The 19,808-nt window shown below is 44.5% G+C and overlaps 1 protein-coding gene across 1 annotated transcript in view; it reads right to left on the minus strand.

Annotated features, from left to right (window-relative positions):
• Sh3tc2 (SH3 domain and tetratricopeptide repeats 2) overlaps positions 1 to 19,808 on the minus strand; it is a 68,338-nt gene that overhangs the window by 17,433 nt on the left and 31,097 nt on the right. Inside the window, exons 9-12 of the mRNA XM_032886039.1 lie at positions 17,524 to 17,657; positions 16,475 to 16,516; positions 14,654 to 16,351; positions 14,381 to 14,561 (exon numbers count right to left, since the gene is read on the minus strand). Of these exons, the coding sequence (XP_032741930.1) occupies positions 14,381 to 14,561; positions 14,654 to 16,351; positions 16,475 to 16,516; positions 17,524 to 17,657 (2,055 nt within the window). The remainder of the gene's footprint in view (positions 1 to 14,380; positions 14,562 to 14,653; positions 16,352 to 16,474; positions 16,517 to 17,523; positions 17,658 to 19,808) is intronic.

The following is a 19,808-nucleotide window of genomic DNA, read 5'->3' on the forward strand; positions in this document are numbered from 1 at the left end:
TTCCTGGTTGCTACCCCCGCGGAGAGCTCGTAGGCAGCACCCCACTAGCAAACTTGAGCCTCGGGACCACAGGTAAGACAAACCTTCCTGCTCCAAGCGGCCTGCCTGGTGAACTCAGGACACACAGAGGCAAAAATTCCTCTAGGACCGGGCACTTCCGGTTTTTAGCGGGAGTCCCAAACCGGCGGATCCCTGCCCGCAGCAGCTCTCTGCTCCCAAACCCCATGGGAGAGAGACCTCACCGCCTGGTCAGGTGGGCACTCCTGAGACTGCAGAGCGGAAGAGACCACCAACACTGCCCACCCCTGCCCACATCCCTGGCCCAAGAGGAAACTGTATATGGCCTCTGGGTTCCCTTGGATAAGGGCACAGCAGCAGCGGGTCCCCTGCATCTGAGACACCGCCGGAACCTGAAGGGACCGACCAGATAAACAGTTCTCTGCACCCAAATCCCGTGGGAGGGAGAGCTAAACCTTCAGAGAGGCAGACACGCCTGGGAAACCAGAAGAGACTGCACTCTGCCCACATTACTGATTCCAGAGGAAAACACCAAACGCCATCTGGAACCCTGGTGCACGGAAGCTCCCGGAAAGGGCAGCGCAGACCTTCCTGGTTGCTGCCCCACGGAGAGCTCATAAGCAACACCCCAGGAGCAAACTTGAGCCTCGGGACCACAGGTAAGACAAACCTTCCTACTCCAAGCGACCTGCCTAGTGAACTCAGGAAACAGGCCCACAGGAACAGCCGAAGACCTGTAGATAGGAAAAACTACACGCCCGAAAGGAGAACACTCTGTTCCCATAACTGGCTGAAAGAAAACAGGAAAACAGGTCTACAGCACTCCTGAAACACAGGCTTATAGGACAGTCTAGCCACTGTCAGAAATAGAAGAACAAAGTAACACTAGAGATAATCTGATGGCGAGAGGCAAGCACAGGAACCCAAGCAACAGAAACCAAGACTACATGGCATCATCGGAGCCCAATTCTCCCACCAAAGCAAACACGGAATATCCAAACACACCAGAAAAGCAAGATCTAGTTTCAAAATCATATTTGATCATGATGCTGGAGGACTTCAAGAAAGACGTAAAGAACTCCCTTAAAGAAACACAGGAAAACATAAATAAACAAGTAGAAGCCTACAGAGAGGAATCACAAAAATCCCTGAAAGAATTCCAGGAAAACACAATCAAACAGTTGAAGGAATTAAAAATGGAAATAGAAGCAATCAAGAAAGAACACATGGAAACAACCCTGGATATAGAAAACCAAAAGAAGAGACAAGGAGCCGTAGATACAAGCTTCACCAACAGAATACAAGAGATAGAAGAGAGAATCTCAGGAGCAGAAGATTCCATAGAAATCATCGACTCAACTGTCAAAGATAATGTAAAGCAGAAAAAGCTACTGGTCCAAAACATACAGGAAATCCAGGACTCAATGAGGAGATCAAACCTAAGGATAATAGCTATAGAAGAGAGTGAAGACTCCCAGCTCAAAGGACCAGTAAATATCTTCAACAAAATCATAGAAGAAAACTTCCCTAACCTAACGAAAGAGATACCCATAAGCATACAAGAAGCCTACAGAACTCCAAATAGATTGGACCAGAAAAGAAACTTCTCCCATCACATAATAGTCAAAACACCAAACGCACAAAATAAAGAAAGAATATTAAAAGCAGTAAGGGAAAAATTTCAAGTAACATATAAAGGCAGACCTATCAGAATCACACCAGACTTTTCGCCAGAGACTATGAAAGCCAGAAGATCCTGGACAGAGGTCATACAGACCTTAAGAGAACACAAATGCCAGCCCAGGTTACTGTATCCTGCAAAACTCTCAATTAACATAGATGGAGAAACCAAGATATTCCATGACAAAACCAAATTTACACAATATCTTTCTACAAATCCAGCACTACAAAGGATAATAAATGGTAAAGACCAACATAAGGAGGCAAGCTACACCCTAGAAGAAGCAAGAAACTAATCGTCTTGGCAACAAAACAAAGAGAAGAAAAAGCACACAAACATAACCTCATATCCAAATATGAATATAACAGGAAGCACTAATCACTATTCCTTAATATCTCTCAACATCAATGGCCTCAACTCCCCAATAAAAAGACATAGATTAACAAACTGGATACGCAATGAGGACCCTGCATTCTGCTGCCTACAGGAAACACACCTCAGAGACAAAGACAGACACTACCTCAGAGTGAAAGGCTGGAAAACAACTTTCCAAGCAAATGGTCGGAAGAAGCAAGCTGGAGTAACCATTCTAATATCAAATAAAATCAATTTTCAACTAAAAGTCATCAAAAAAGATAAGGAAGGACACTTCATATTCATCAAAGGAAAAATCCACCAAGATGAACTCTCAATCCTAAATATCTATGCCCCAAATACAAGGGCACCTACATACGTAAAAGAAACCTTACTAAAGCTCAAAACACACATTGCACCTCACACAATAATAGTGGGAGATTTCAACACCCCACTCTCATCAATGGACAGATCATGGAAACAGAAATTAAACAGAGACGTAGACAGACTAAAAGAAGTCATGAGCCAAATGGACTTAACAGATATTTATAGAACATTCTATCCTAAAGCAAAAGGATATACCTTCTTCTCAGCTCCTCATGGTACTTTCTCCAAAATTGACCATATAATTGGTCAAAAAACGGGCCTCAACAGGTACAGAAAGATAGAAATAATCCCATGCGTGCTGTCGGCCACCACGGCCTAAAGCTGGTCTTCAATAACAATAAGGGAAGAACGCCCACATATACGTGGAAGTTGAACAATACTCTACTCAACGATAGCCTGGTCAAGGAAGAAATAAAGAAAGAAATTAAAGACTTTTTAGAATTTAATGAAATGAAGGTACAACATACCCAAACTTATGGGACACAATGAAAGCTATGCTAAGAGGAAAACTCATAGTTCTGAGTGCCTCCAAAAAGACACAGGAGAGAGCATACATCAGCAGCTTGACAGCACACCTAAAAGCTCTAGAACAAAAAGAAGCAAATACACCCAGGAGGAGTAGAAGGCAGGAAATAATCAAACTCAGAGCTGAAATCAACCAAGTAAAAAAAAAAGGACCATAGAAAGAATCAACAGAACCAAAAGTTGGTTCTTTGAGAAAATCAACAAGATAGATAAACCCTTAGCCAGACTAATGAGAGGACACAGAGAGTGTGTCCAAATTAACAAAATCAGAAATGAAAAGGGAGACATAACTACAGATTCAGAGGAAATTCAAAAAATCATCAGATCTTACTATAAAAAGCCTATATTCAACAAAATTGAAAATCTGCAGGAAATGGACAATTTCCTAGACAGATACCAGGTACCAAGTTAAACAGATAAACAGGAAACAACCCCATAACACCTAAGGAAATAAACCAGAGCCCAGGTCCAGACGGGTTTAGTGCAGAATTCTATCAACCCCATTATCCAAACTATTCCAAAATTGAAACAGATGGAGCACTACCAAATTCCTTCTATGAAGCCACAATTATTCTTATACCTAAACTAAAAGACCAATTCCTTAGAATATCATGCAAAATACCTTAACAAAATTTCCTGGAAACCAAAATGAATAAGAGCACATCAAAACAATCATCCACCATGATCAAGTAGGTCTCCCAAGGCATAAGGGAGGTTTAATATACCCATCAACGTCCATTATATAAACAAACTGAAAGAACAAAACCATGATCATTTCATTAGGTGCTGAGAAAGCATTTGACAAAATTCAACACCCTTTCATGATAAAAGTCCTGGAAAGAATAGGAATTCAAGGCCCATACCTAAACATAGTAAAAGCCATATACAGCAAACCAGTTGCTAACATTAAATTAAATGGAGAGAAACTTGAAGCAATCCCACTAAAATCAGGGACTAGACAAGGTTGCCCACTCTCTCCCTACTTATTCAATATAGTTCTTGAAGTTCTAGCCAGAGCAATCAGACAACAAAAGGAGGTCAAGGGGATACAGATCGGAAAAGAAGAAGTCAAAATATCACTATTTGCAGATGATATGATAGTATATTTAAGTGATCCCAAAAGTTCCACCAGAGAACTACTAAAGCTGATAAACAACTTCAGCAAAGTGGCTGGGTATAAAATTAACTCAAATAAATCAGTAGCCTTCCTCTACACAAAAGAGAAACAAGCCGAGAAAGAAATTAGGGAAACGACACCCTTCATAATAGACCCAAATAATATAAAGTACCTCGGTGTGACTTTAACGAAGCAAGTAAAAGATCTGTACAATAAGAACTTCAAGCCTCTGAAGAAAGAAATTGAAGAAGACCTCAGAAGATGGAAAGGTCTCCCATGCTCATGGATTGGCAGGATTAATACAGTAAAAATGGCCATTTTACCAAAAGCAATCCCCATCGAAATTCCAATCCAGTTCTTCATAGAGTTAGACAGAACAATTGCAAATTCATCTATTCATCTAGAACAACAAAAACCCCAGGATAGCTAAAACTATCCTCAACAATAAAAGGACCTCTGGGGGAATCACTATCCCTGAACTCAAGCAGTATTACAGAGCAATAGTGATAAAAACTGCATGGTTTTGGTACAGAGACAGACAGATAAACCAATGGAACAGAATTGAAGACCCAGAAATGAACCCACACACCTATGGGCACTTGCTTTTTGACAAAGGAGCCAAAACCATCAAATGGAAAAAAGATAGCATTTTCAGCAAATGGTGTTGGTTCAACTGGAGGTCAACATGTAGAAGAATGCAGATTGATCCATGCTTATCACCCTGTACAAAGCTTAAGTCCAAGTGGATCAAGGACCTCCACATCAAACCAGATACACTCAAACTAATAGAAGAAAAACTAGAGCAGCATCTCAAACACATGGGCACTGGAAAAAATTTCCTGAACAAAACACCAATGGCTTATGCTCTATGATCAAGAATCGACAAATGGGATCTCATAAAACTGCAAAGCTTCTGTAAGGCAAAGGACACTGTGGTTAGGACAAAACGGCAACCAACAGATTGGGGAAAGATCTTTACCAATCCTACAACAGATAGAGGCCTTATATCCAAAACATACAAAGAACTCAAGAAGTTAGACCGCAGGGAGTCAAATAACCCTATTAAAAAATGGGGTTCAGAACTAAACAAAGAATTCACAGCTGAGGAATGCCAAATGGCTGAGAAAGACCTAAAGAAATGTTCAACATCTTTAGTCATAAGGGAAATGCAAATCAAAACAACCCTGAGATTTCACCTCACACCAGTGAGAATGGCTAAGATCAAAATCTCAGGTGACAGCAAATGCTGGCGAGGATGTGGAGAAAGAGGAACACCCTCCATTGTTGGTGGGATTGCAGACTGGTACAACCATTCTGGAAATCAGTCTGGAGGTTCCTCAGAAAATTGGACATTGAACTGCCTGAGGATCCAGCTATACCTCTCTTGGGCATATACCCAAAAGATGCCCCAACATATAAAAAAGACACATGCTCCACTATGTTCATAGCAGCCATATTTAAAATAGCCAGAAGCTGGAAAGAACCCAGATGCCCCTTCAACAGAGGAATGGATACAGAAAATGTGGTACATCTACACAATGGAATATTACTCAGCTATCAAAACAATGACTTTATGAAATTAAATGAGGCAAATGGTTGGAACTGGAAAATATCATCCTGAGTGAGGTAACCCAATCACAGAAAACATACATGGTATGCACTCATCGATAAGTGGCTATTAGCCCAAATGCTTGAATTACCCTAGATGCACAGAACACATGAAACTCAAGACAGATGATCAAAATGTGAATGCTTCACTCCTTCTTTAAAAGGGGGAACAAGAATACCCTTGGCAGGGAATAGGGAGGCAAAGATTAAAACAGAGACAGAAGGAACACCCATTCAGAGCCTGCCCCACATGTGGCCCATACATATACAGCCACCCAATTAGACAAGATGGATGAAGCAAAGAAGTGCAGGCAGACAGGAGCCGGATGTAGATCTCTCCTGAGAGACACAGCCAGAATACAGCAAATACAGAGGCGAATGCCAGCAGCAAACCACTGAACTGAGAACAGGACCCCCGTTGAAGGAATCAGAGAAAGAACTGGAAAGCTTGTAGGGGCTCAAGACACCATATGAACAACAATGCCAAGCAACCAGAGCTTCCAGGGACTAAGCCACTACCCAAAGACTATACATGGACTGACCCTGGACTCTGACCTCATAGGTAGCAATGAATATCCTAGTAAGATCACCAGTATAAGGGGAAGCCCTGGGTCCTGCTAAGACTGAACCCCCAGTGAACATGATTGTTGGGGGGAGGGCAGCAATGGGGGGAGGATGGGGAGGGGAACACCTATCAAGAAGGGGAGGGGGAGGGATTAGGGGGATGTTGGCCAGTAAACGGGGAAAGGGAATAACACTCGAAATGTAAATAAGAAATACTCAAGTTAAAAAAAAATAAAATAAATATATTAAAAAAAGATAAAAATGATAGATTTTATATAATATATATTTTATAATAATAATAAGAAAAGGGTCCACCTCCACCATGAAGTGATAGGGAGGTTGGGCCCTGCATAGCTGCAACACAGTAACAGCAATGTTAATCTCCTTTGGTCAGTTTCTTAACTTTTTCACTGCATTTATATATGTGTACCTTAAAAATAAAGTAACATTGAAATGTCAAAAAAAAGTGTGTGTGTGTGTGTGTGTGTGTGTGTGTATGTGTGTGTGTTTGACAGAGCCCAAATGATGTGTAGACCAGCCTAACAGAACCGAAGAGGAACTAGACAATTCAGCAAGACAACTGGATATATTACCAACCTTTGTTCAATGACACAGAGGACAGTTAGACTTGGAGTAAGAAGGAAACCAGGGACTGTGGTGGGTATAGTTCTGAGAGTCAACACATATTCAACATGCACATGGTCCCAGTGAATCTCCAGTACCAAACAATAGCAGTGGAGATAAAAATAAAGAACAGGTTGAAATTCCATTATAATATAAGGAAACAGACCAATCGAACCTAAAAGAGATGATTTACAGAGAATGTCACACCTAACAACAGCAAAAAGTGCATTCTTCTACAGTGTCTAGACCATCCTGCAAATAGACCACATGCAGTGCCATAAAACAACTCTCAAAACTTTGAGGGGAATAGAATAATACAAAATATATATTCCCACCACAGAGGGATCAAATTAGGCACCAGTTATAGTTTCTAAAAACTGGGAAATTCACCTGAAAAAACTCCTAAATAACCAACAGGTCAGAGAAGAAATCACAAAGATATTAGAAAATACTTTGAGATTAATAAAAAGAAAAGCACAATATACCAGAATTTGCGGGATGATATAAAGTGTAGCACAGGGGGAAATACCCAACACTTGAAGCTTATAAGTCAATGCCACCTGAAGACCCTAGCCAAAGAGGAGTAAAATCAACCCAAAGCACGTAGAGGAAGCAGGCAAGACAAGTGAGCAGAGCCACACAGAGAATGGCATAGTGGAGAAAATGGATAAGATGGGAAATCGGCTTTTTAAAGGATTTTTTAAAATGTCTGATCTCTAGTTAGTAGGACAAGAAAAAGAGAGAAAGGTGACAAGAGACTTGGGAACTAAACAGAAGACTATCACCAACTTCCTAGCAATAAAAAGGGGTTGATTGTTCTCTAGAGAACAATATTTCATTCTCCCCATACCCTTATCTCACCTGGACCTCATCCTGTGGGATGCTACCCTCAGTATTTGTGGTGGGCCTTCACAGCTTAATTAAGTCTCTCTGGAACCCCCTCCCCAGGGCACCCAGAGGTGTGCTTTCCTAATTGCCTTAAAGTGACATCCAAGATTGACCATCGTAAAGAGCCCAGCTCATTAAACAAAGCAATCAAAAGAGCAAGACTGGGAGAAAATGTCTGCAACACACACATCCAGAGCACATGAAGTCTTGCAGTCAACAATAAAGAGGCAAAGGACTGATTTTAAATAGATGAAAAGCCAGGTGTTGGTGGCATATGACCAGCACTTGGGAGACAGAGGCCAGAGGATCTCTGAGTTTCAGGCCAGCCTGGTCTAAAGAGGGAGTTCCAGGACAGCCAGAGCTATACATAGAAACCCCGACTCAAATAAATGATAGATAGATAGATGATAGATAGATAGATAGATAGATAGATAGATAGATAGATAGATAGATAGATAGATAGATAGACAGACAGAGACAGACAGAGTGATGGATTGGCCCAGGGAGTGGCACTATTTGGAGGTGTGTTCTTGTTGGAGTAGATGTGGCCTTGTTGAAGTAGGTGTGTCACTGTGGGTGTGGGCTTTAATACCCTAGTTCTAGCTGCCTAGAGGTCAGTATTTTGCTGGCAGCCTTCAAATGAAGATGTAGAACTCAGCTCCTCCTGCACCATGCCTGCCTGGATGCTGCCATGTTCCCTATTATCTTGATGATAATAGACTGAACTTCTGAACCTGCAAGCCAGCCCCAATTAAGTGTTGTTCTTTTTTTCTTTTTATTTATATGAGTACACTGTAGCTGTCTTCAGACACACCAGAAAAGTACATTGGCTCCCATTACAGATGGTTGTGATCCACCACGAGGTTGCTGGGAGTTGAACTCAGGAACTCAGGACCTTTGGAAAGGCAGTTAGTGCTCTTAACCACTGAGCCATCTCTCCAGCCCCAAATGTTCTTATAAGAGTTGCCTTGGTCATGTCTGTTCATAGCAGTAAAACCCTAATTAACATGGATGGATAGATAGATAGATAGATAGATAGATAGATAGATAGATAGATAGATAGATAGATATTGAGGTAAATATTAAAAATAAACACAAACCCTCACTGGCCAGCTAGGACATATGGCATTAGCGGGTACATTCATCTCAGTGGCGGCCTGTTCTAGGGCACCATGCCAAGCTACCCCCAGCTATTCTCTGTCCCTGGCAGTCTCTCTGCCCCTATTGCTAGCTGCATGCTGTGGCCACCCTCTCCCGGCTGGCTCTCTGCCTCAAACTCTGCTCACATTGCCTGCAACCCAGTAAAATCAGGACTCTAGAGATCCCAGCAGCTGCTGGTCCCCTGCAGTTCTGAGACCCACTCTGATCCCAGTGGCGGCTGTCCTCTTGCAGCTCTCTGCCACGGACTCTACCACACTCCCAGCAACCACTCCCAAATGGTTATAGTACCAACTCCCAGCAACCCATTGAAATCAAAACTCCAGATGTTTACAATTTAGCAATCAGATGTATATGTTAAATTCTCAATCCACAAAATGTCCACACTATAAACTTACAACCAATTGATAATGATAAAAAAAAAAAAACTCCCACCTAGATAAGATAAATTGACCTATAGAATTCCATCCCTTAAGAAATATTCATAGCAACCTGTGGTCATTTAAGGCCACACGGATCTGGGTCATCCTCTGCCTCCATCTTGGTTCCTCTCCTCCTCTTCTCTCTCCCCTTACCAAAACTCTGTGCCCGCCCCACTTTCTCACTGTCCAATTACAGGCCTTGCCTTAACTTGTGCCAGCCCTCACCTGCATATAGACATCAGCCTACAATAGATAAGCAGGCAGGCAGGCAGGCAGGCAAATGACTTGTATGAACATTTTTCAAAAAAGAACATATAAAGCCCATGAAACAATGTTCAATATCTTCAGTCACTAAGGAAACGCAAACTAAAAGCACCATGGAAAAATGAGATTCCATCCCATCTCACCCCACTAGGATGGCCAAAATGAAACCCATACAACAGAAAATACAGTGAGGACATGGGGGCACTGGCGTCATCACACATTTCTCATAGGGCTATCAAATGGTGCGACCTCTTTGGAAGACAGTCTGTATTTCCCCAAACATTTAAACAAAGTTACAAACACTTGTAATTCTGAAATCCAAAATTCAGTTCAAGAGAACTACAACCCCATCTTTACTCATTCACAAATGCCCATCGGTTACCATAGTGGCAAAGTAAAAACAACCCACAAGTCCATCAACTAAGGAATGAATAAGCAAACGTGGCATAGCCACAGCGACAAAGATAATGACCAGCGGGCCAGCAAGATGGTTCCACAGGTAAAGGCTCTTGCTGCCAAGCCTTACAATCTAAGTTCAATCCCCAGGTCCCACTTAAAGAAGGGAAGGACCTGACCGCCACACAATGTTACACAGAAAATAAACAGACAAACGGAGGGAGGGAGTAAAAATAATGGGACACTGACATCCATGGCATAAATGATCTTTGAAAACACTATAGGGAGTGAAAGGAACCAGTCCCGAAACTGACCCCACTTGTACCTAGTATCAACGATACACAGGAGGTGTGTGTTTTCCGATGCCAGATGAGAGTGGAGGGTGGGCAGTCCTTGCTGCTGAGGAGTCCAGGGTTGGAAGGACTGAAGATGTTTGACAGCAATGAGACTTAACACAGCTACATGAGAATGCTAAAGACCAAAATGTATGTTGAGCTGCAAATTAACTTGTAAAGGCTCAGCCGTATCACATGTGGTCAAAATTCAATGATGCCATTACGAAGAGGTGCTAAATGATCAATATCTGCCTGAATAGAAGCCTGTACAGGTAACACGCACGCTCGCACAGTGGAGGCTGCATGAGACAGTTACTCTGAGTGGTTTTTGTTCCTAACGATGAGGCTTCCCAACTCTTAACCATAGACACATCAGAAAGGCTCTTATGGTGTAATAAAATGCTTTCTCAGGAACAGATCCCATCACTGCATTGTATAGAGGTTTTATCATAATTCTTCATGTAACTAAAGTATGCATATACCTACTATACCAAGAACTTAATATAGAGAGCATGATATATAATCTTTCATATACATGAGCTATTTGTTGATATTTTTAAATTTTTAAATAGTTACTTCTGGAGAATTTGGGGCATAGGAACTTGCAAAGAGATCCTTGTTTCCCATGCATGATCTTCAATGCTGTTTTAATTTAATTTTATTCATTTTTACTATAAGTAACTAATTTTAGGGTGGGAATCTACATTCCTTATTTGGGGACCAGTCACTTTGTCCTACTCTATATTCAATATGTGGTTTCTTATTGGTAAGTACTCCCTAAGGAGGGGGACCATGCTATTTTACACCTAATACTGCATAGGCCAGGATCAAAGAGAACATTTGGAATGGCACCTGAACTCCCACTAATCTTGTCACTAAACACTAGAAAGCCTGCCTCCAAACTCCTTTCTTTCCCTACATGAACCCTGAGCGATCCAGGCACGGTCTCCTTTTGCAACAAACACCCCTCTCTCTCTTAGGCATCAGCATGCAGGGCAGCAAACCAGTATACCCAGTAACACAGAGTAATGATCCTGTGGGCTAAAACCCCATTATCACTCAGCTGCCCACAGGAGCACACAGCCTAGTTCTGCACTTGATACAACATCTGCCTGCAAGAACTCCAACCATTCTTTGGAGTGTTCTAGACTCCTCCTCCCCGAAAAAGCCCTTAGGTCCCTGTCTCCATGGCCCTATCTAGAAGGTTCGTAGCTTTAAGGATCTGCCTCAGTGAATGAAGCCTCTTTGGAGGCACTAGGAGCCTGGTAGCCAGTGTCAGATTGATATAGTTAGCCAGTCTCAGAATCATCTGGAAGATTCCTGACTCTATGAACACAGCAACCAAAACAAATGGCTTGTTAAGGACATGTTATTAGGTCCCAGTAGGACTTGGTTTCTAGACTCCTAATTCCAGCCACTTGTCCCAGTTTGTAGCTGATATCTTCTTGTGGTCCCCACTCATGTGTCTTCTGTGTCACCTGCAGATGATGCACTGTTTGTTCTTAGATGTAAGAACAGTGATTCATACTCTCTCCTTCTGCCTGCCCACTCTCTTCTCTGTCTCTCTCTGTCTCTCCCTCAACCCCTGTTGCCAAAAAAGTCTCATTAATTTCGACAACTAAACCAGAGCTGAGAGCAGAGGATGTCAGGTAGAAGGTGGACACACAGGAATAATCTAAAACTGAAAATACACCAGAAACACCGTTGGAAGAGGCAACGATGAGTCAGAAGTAAACTCGGCATCCTTGTTCCATCCTCCTAAATCTGGCTTTCCTAAAGCCCAGTTCCTAGATGCATGTGACTATTCTAGTCCATCTCAAAATGTCACCGAAACCCATCTCTTAGCTCTGTCCAGAGGCATCCAGACTCCTAGAGTTTGTAGGAATGGAGGAAGGACAGGCTGGGCCGGCATTCCTTTGCCTCCCACGGGCTGTGTGTGTCAAAATTCTCTCGCTGGCACCAAAGGCAAAGGGAGTGGGAAGCTCAGAAGACGTTTTTGTATGAGAACAGGAACAGGAAGAAATACAGTTAGTGGGGAGAAATACATAGAGAACGAGAAGGTCACCATTCGATTAACTGTTGTCTGATGCCTACATGGCCACGGTTACCATGGTACCAGTGCTGACTACTTTTGTGTCTACTTGACACAGCTAGAGCCTTCTGAGAGGAAGGTGCCTCACTTAAGAAAATGCCTCTATAAAAATCGGGCTGTAGGCAACCCTGTAGGGAGTTGTCTGAATGCGTGATTAATGGGGGTAGGGCTCAGCCTATTGTGGTAGTGCCATCCCCTGGGCTGCTGGTCCTGGGTTGTACAAGAAAGCAGCCATGAGGAACAAGCCAGTACACGATACTCCTCCATGGCCTCTGCATCAGCTCCTGCCTCCAGGTTCCCTCTGTTTGAGTTTCTGACCTGACTTCTTCAATGACAGACTACGATGTAGAAGCCAAATAAGCCCTCTCCTCCCCACCTTGCTTTCGATCATGGTATTTCATCTCAGCAATAGAAAACCTAACTAGGGAAGTGTCTAAAAGGCAAAAGCTAGCCTTGAATTAGTGTTCCCTGCAAATGTCTCTCTGATCAACACTAGAAGAATCCCCACTCGATTTTAGTAAGAATTATGATCCTAATGTTAAGACACAAATCTGTTGCGAAGTGAAATGAGAGGGTTTTAGAGACAGAATTGCAAGCTGACCATCAGTGAAGGAGACTCTTAGGTGGCCCTAGACTGGTGTGAGCAAAGAACTCCAGCAGGAGGCAAGGTGAGGTGGGTGAGGAGACTTTGCGTATCAATAGCCTAAAAGATACTTGGATATACTGGGGATATACTTTTACAAACCTGAAGGTTTTTCGGAGAGCACTGTGGTGGCTTGAATGAAAATGGCCCCATAGGCTCATAGGGACTGGCACTATTGGGAGGTGTGGCCTTGTTGAAGTGGGTGTGGCCTTATGGGAGTGGGTGTGGCCTTGTTGGAGTGGGTGTGGCCTTATTGGAGTGGGTGTGGCCTCGTTGGAGTGGGTGTGGCCTCGTTGGAGTGGGTGTGGCCTCGTTGGAGTGGGTGTGGCCTCGTTGGAGTAGGTGTGATGTTAGTGGAGGAAATGTGTCTCACTGGAGGTAGACCTTGAGATCTCAGAAGGCCAAGCCAGGCTGAGTGTGTCTCATTCTCTTCCTGCTGCCAGCAGATCCGGATGTAGAACTCTCAGCCGCTTCTCCAGTATCTTGTCTCCCTGCATGCCGACATGCTTCCCTCCATGATGACAATGGACTAAACCTCTGAACTGTAAGCCAGCCCCAATTACGTTTTTCTTTATAAGAGTTGCCATGGTCATGGCACCCACAAGCAATAAAACCCTGACTAAGACAAGCAAAAAAAAAAAAAAAAAAAAAAAATCCCGAAGAAAGTACTAGTATACAGGTATACAGTTTCCTCACACAACCAAGTGCTAAGTCTACCCTTCATCCCCGTGTATTTTTTCTGAGCACAGGTGATAGCAGACTTGACTTCCCCAGTCCCAGTTCCACTTTAAAGATGAGGTTCCAATCAAGTGGTTTTTTTTTGTTTGTTTGTTTGTTTGTTTTTTTACCAAAAAGAAAAGCATCCCTGTTTCATTTCATGGCATTTATAAATACTTTGTGTCCTTTCTCAAATCCTAATCATCTTTAAGTAGTGAAGACCTCCTGAAGGGACCCTGGTCCACAGTATAACTGGCCCCTTTGAATTATGTCCTCTCAGCCAATCAGGATAGACTAGAGACACAAGAGAAAGTAGTAACCTTTACAGAGACTGTCCGAATTTCAGGCACTTTAACTCATTCACCTCTGACACTAGTACTGTATGATAAACACCACTATCATCCTCCTCTGACTGACGGAGACCAAGGTATAACTCGCCCAAGGCCATAGAGCTCCCAACCGACCGGTAGTGCTGCTGACAGCTGCAGGACCTGTGGTGTCCCAACATGTTATCCACATACCGTGTGCATCTGGACACGCGATTCTTGAGAGAAAGAATACCATTCCTCCCTCAAGCAGGGACTCACCTGGATGTATTTAGGTTCCTATAAAGCTGCCCAAGGGACTCCAGTAACCGCCCCTCCATCTCCCGGTCCCTGAGTTGTTGAGCCAAGGCCAGCCAGTGTTCATGATAGGTAATGCACGCGTCAGGGTTTGGGGACACGGAGCTGTAGAAATGGCAGAGGGATTTGGTGACCTGAAGTTGACCTGAACATAAAGCAGGGACATGAATGAGATACTGGCATGGCGTGCACCAACGCGTCATTTTCCAGTGCTCCCAGCAGTGTGGACATACTCACTGTTTAGGTGTCGATGCCTTAAGCCAAATAGCAGTGCCATTTCATAACAAAGGCGGCTGTGGACCAGCTGGTGTCCAGACATCAGAGCTTGACCCAACCAGAGTAACACTTGTACCAATTCCATATCTGTCTCCTTGCTGGCTTGGATTTCAGAATACAGTCGGACAGCCTGCAGGAGATAACCCCTGGCTGACTGCTGCATACAGGACTTGAGGGTCAAGTGACCAAGATTAGCCATAGACACAGCCTGGTTACGTATATTCCCCATCTCCCGAGCTCTGATCAAAGCTCGGAGATAGCTCTTGGCTGCCCTGCTTGTCCGACCTTCATCTTCAAAGGCCAGTCCCAGGAGGTTATGGACCACTCCCCTCTGGGTTACACACTCTGTCTCCCTCAAAGAACACAGTAGCGGTTCGAGGATCTCCAAAGCCTTCTTTGTCTGCCTGGCTAAGAGATAAGCCCATGCCAGACAGAGAGAAGATTCAAAGGCTTCCTCTTCACCCAGGAGTTTCCCTAACACATGTGCTTGACTCAGGTATTGGACAGAACCATCAGGAGACCTGTGCTGGAGGTACATTTTGGACAGGAGGAGACACAAGGTCCTCTGGATGTTCAGGTCAGTCTGTTCTTCACAGGCAGCCAGGGCCTGCCTGAGGGTTGGGCAGGCCAGTGCAGAAACTTCACACCAGCTTGAAAAAGGAACACCCAGGATCTTTGTGGCATTCTGGAGAACCAAATAAGCCTGCCAAATAGCAACAGACATCCCCCGGGCACTCTGGGGACCACGTTTCTGAACGGAGGCCACTGCAAGATGTGGAAGATATTTCTTGTCATACAGAGAACTCAACATGGTGGCTGTAACCTCCGAAGCAGGGGAGTGTCCAGAAAGGAGATGCAGACGCTCTGCAAATGGCAGAACTTCCTCATGCCGGCCAAGACTCAGGAGCAACCGGATGGCCAGGAAGCAGGACCTGGCCTCCAGAGGGCCACTCCCCGCCACGATCCCTTGGCGAAGCACATAAGTCACCACGTCAAGCTCATTCTTGGCACTGAACTCACGGTCTGGCAGGCAGGCCAGCAGAGCACCTGCCTTTTCCAGCAAGATTGGCCCTTTATGTCTTAGCCTCTGCCTCAGGTAGATGGCTGCCAAGTTGATGTACAGAGCAGCCACCAGGGAGAGGTCCTCGAACGCCCCATCAAGGACTCGAATGGCCTCCTCAAAGTATACCCTGGCCTGGGAAAGTTTGGTCTTCCTGATGCTTAGTCTGCCCAGGAGGAAGCAGAGCCGGGTATGGGCCCACGTCCTGTGGGTCATCTTGGCCCACTTCCTCGAAGTCTCTAGGTAGGCCACTAGCTCATCCTCCTCAGAAAAGCTGTAAAAGGACGAAGTAAGAAAAGAGAAGGAGAAATCATAGAGGCTCTTGAAGTGGTCAGTGTAGCCTTCATGATCTAGAAAAGCCAAGATGGGGGCAAAGTGCTCCATCTCATCCTCTTCCAGGCTAGTGCTTAGGTCCATGAACAGTTCCGGGTCATCGAGGTCATCAGGCTCTGGAAGGTGATAGCTGTCTGAGGAGGCTGAGATGAGCTCATCCTCAAGGCTGGAGTCTAGAGAACTGCTGGAACGTCTGGAGCCCATGGTCTTCCGCTCCATCCAGGTCCCACCAGACCTGGCCTCCCTGAAGCCCTCGGGCTGAGATGCTGTAAGGACAGGCAGAGTTGAGCACCCCTGAGGGCCTGCAACTGGGGCAGTCAGCTCCTGGCAAAAGAATAGAGAAGCTGACCCATGGGCAGGAGGTCGGGCTTGACATGATCTCTACTCACCGCTCAAGTCATTCTGAAGATTCTGGATGGATTCAAACTCACCTAGGTAGAGACAAAGGACAGACCTAGTATTAGGTCACACCATGTCACCATGCTGCTGGCCCCTTTGATGCAAGTCTATCACCAACCATTGCTCCCCTCCCGCTCCCAGAACAAGTACTCCTTGGTGTTCAGAGCTCTGCTCCCCTTATCAGGAGAGCCTCGCAGCTCCAGCTTCCTGCCTGAGTTTGGCAGATCTGCTACAGCAAGAAAGTCTTCTAGGACTTTACGGCTCCTACCTGGGGTTTGTACTTCTCCCTCTCTGGCTACCCCTATGAGATGGCAACCATCTAATTCAGCCTCACAGAAGCAGACATACAGTCCCCGAAGAGGTAAGAGAAAAAACCCTTCATCAGCAACATTTGTGAGGATAACTGTATTTTCTCCACAAAGCAGTGGGCCTTTCCCATCATGAGGAAGTTATTATCATTCATTCATGCATTCATTCATTCATTCAACATTGCCAATAATTGCACTAAGCAAGGTAGATCCACTCCTGAGACAGATACATCCAGGGTCATCCTGTATCTGGGGTAGCATGATAAAATGGACTGTCTTGGCTGGTAGGCATGCTGGTTCAGGTACTAACATTCTTGGGTCTCCATTTCCTAGTCTGTACAATAAGGGAGAAATTATCTCTGAGGTCTCTTTCCAATTATCAACATGATATGTGATTTGGTACCTAGCCAGCCATGTGACCTTTAGCCATGACTCAGACAGCTCTTGCTTTCCTTGGGATGAAAGGCCAATCCAGCTGACCACCCATGGTAAAGGCAAGTTGGTTTTATCATGTGTCATAGTTGCCAAGTAACACTATATATGCAATCCAGAAAGATCTAATATATACAGGGAAATTGCTAACCCCGTATGAACCAGGACATCAAGTGGATAGGGACTGCAGCCCCAAATTCCTAGATGGGAATAGAATGAAGAAAAGTCTATTCCTGGCTCTGGGTTCCTTTCTGGTCTTTAGAAACCTGGGCTTTCTCCGGGGTCTACAGAACACTCACTCAGCCGGTAGACAGAGGTGATGTCAGTATGAGCGAGTGCGCTTAGGAAGCCAGAACACTCAGCCTTCCTGTCACCTCCTGGGGACCAGAGAGAACACCTTTCCTCATCACTGAAAAAGACAGAGTTCTTGCTCCTGCATGGGGTAGAAAAACAGACAAGGTCAGTGCTGGGCTTCCATTCCCCATCTTCCTCTCTCCACACAAGGATGTAGTAAAGCTTAGATAAACAGGCTAGGGAGTGGGTGGAGAAATGGCTCAGTGGTTAAGAGCAGACTGACTGCTCTTCCAGAGGTCTTGAGTTCAATTCCCAGCAAACACATGGTAGCTCTCAACCATCTGTAAATAGGATCCAATGCCCTCTTCTTGTGTGTCTGAAGACGCTGATAGTGTACTCAAATAAAATAGCTAAATCAATCTTTTAAAAAAAAAAAACAGGTTTGTTCATGGTTGACATCAGCTCCTCAAAGTTGCAGTTTGAGCTTTCCTACTGGAGAAGAAAGGGACATTTTATGGTGGTAAGTAGGTCAAGGGAGAGGTAGAAATGTCCTTCTATTAAAATTCCATACCTCGACCCCCAGTGCATCTGTTTGTAATGGCAGAGCCAGTATGGTAAGGATCTAAAGAAAATATAAGAAGTTCCTTTCTCCTTAGTCTATTTCCAGAAGTCAGGGACAAATGGTACCTGTCTAGAGGAACATCGAAGAAAGCTTCCCTGTGCTCTGAAGGAATCTTGCAGAGTGGCTAAGGTCTGATTCCAGGACACAGAACAATATTGTGTGACACCAAGAAAGGAAAGAAATTGCTAAGGGACAGAACATGAGTAGAGGCAGGGTCAGGGGGCTGGAGAAACAAACATCAACAAAAGAACTTTTTGAGTGCAGCCTATCTGCAATCTACCTGTAAGGTCTAATTTGCTCACCAGAGGTTATTTTGAAAACTACAAATGGCTGACAAGACATTCTGTGCAGGCCTTAGCTGACCATGCTGTAAGGTCATTCTGTGTAGCCCTTAGCTGACTGTGTTGTAAGGTCACTCTGTGTAGCCCTTAGCTGACCAGGCTGTAAGGTCACTCTGTGCAGCCCTTAGTTGAATGTGCTATAAGGTCACTTTCCAGCCTGTGTGGGAGCTTCCCCTCCAATCTTAGTACTCCTTGGGAGGCTGAATCCAGAACATTGCCTTGAACTCAAGGTAAGTCTGGATAGTGAAGTCTAGGCCAGCCAGCCTGAGCTACAGAGTGTAACTGACTCAGGGGAGTAGGGCAGAGAGCAAGGTCAAGAAAGCCTTTGGCAAAGGCAGGAGAATTAACACAAGAGAAAAAACTGACAATGACTAAGGTCAGACAACCCTCGCCCACATAACCGCACACCCCACAGCCAAGGCCAGCTAGAACTGACTAGAGCTACTGTTGCTGGTGCAGAGCCACTCCAGAGTATCTGAAGGTGACCAACTTGTGGTTCATTATAAACTTGGAAATCCCAGCAGGTGCCTGCTGAACCACAAAGTCCACAGAGATCTTTCCTCCCAAACAAAACAAAGCACAGTCTTCGTTCAGTACCAAGCAACTTAAAACGAAATTCTTCAAAACCCCAAACTTCAAAGGAGCTAACATGTTTGAAAGATGTTGCAACACTAAACTTAATTAATACTTAATACTTAATAGATTAATACTTAATCTGCATAGCTGCTCTTTAGGAGAGGCTCTTCTTATCCCTCTTACAGATAAAAACCTTACAGGCTAATAAAAAGTCAGAGTCTATGAGGGGGAAGTAAGAGAGCCTGCTAGACAGGGCAGGAATCTAGAATGGCTATGAAGGGTTGCTCTGATCAGTCCCGTGTTGTCTGTCCCCAGAGCCCAGGCAAGAGCAGTTGGAAGGGAGACGAATGGCCAGCCAGCTGTGGGAACTTCTCAAGGACACTCCGCTCCTCACTCATAACTAGAGTTATGTGTTGACACCTGGCCTGGAGTTTTTTTCCCCCTACATGTGTGATGCCTATCTTTAGCCTGGTCTCCAGATTGTTCCTAGCACCCTCAATTTTTAGCCTCAAAATAGCATACAACGAAAACCTTGGGTTGCAATAGGAATGTGTAAAGGGATCTAGCTAGAGGGATGGCTCAGTGGGGAAGAGTGCATATTGCTCTTACATAGGTTCTGAGTTCAGTTCCCAGCACCCACCTTAGGTGGCTCATGACCAGCTGTAATTACAGTTCCAGGAGACCCAACACCCTCTTCTAGCCTCCATGGCTACCCACATGCACTGGGGTAACTATGTTCATGCAGCTTCAC

Source organism: Rattus rattus, chromosome 15, assembly GCF_011064425.1.
Source record: "Rattus rattus isolate New Zealand chromosome 15, Rrattus_CSIRO_v1, whole genome shotgun sequence".
Classification (NCBI taxonomy): domain Eukaryota; kingdom Metazoa; phylum Chordata; class Mammalia; order Rodentia; family Muridae; genus Rattus; species Rattus rattus.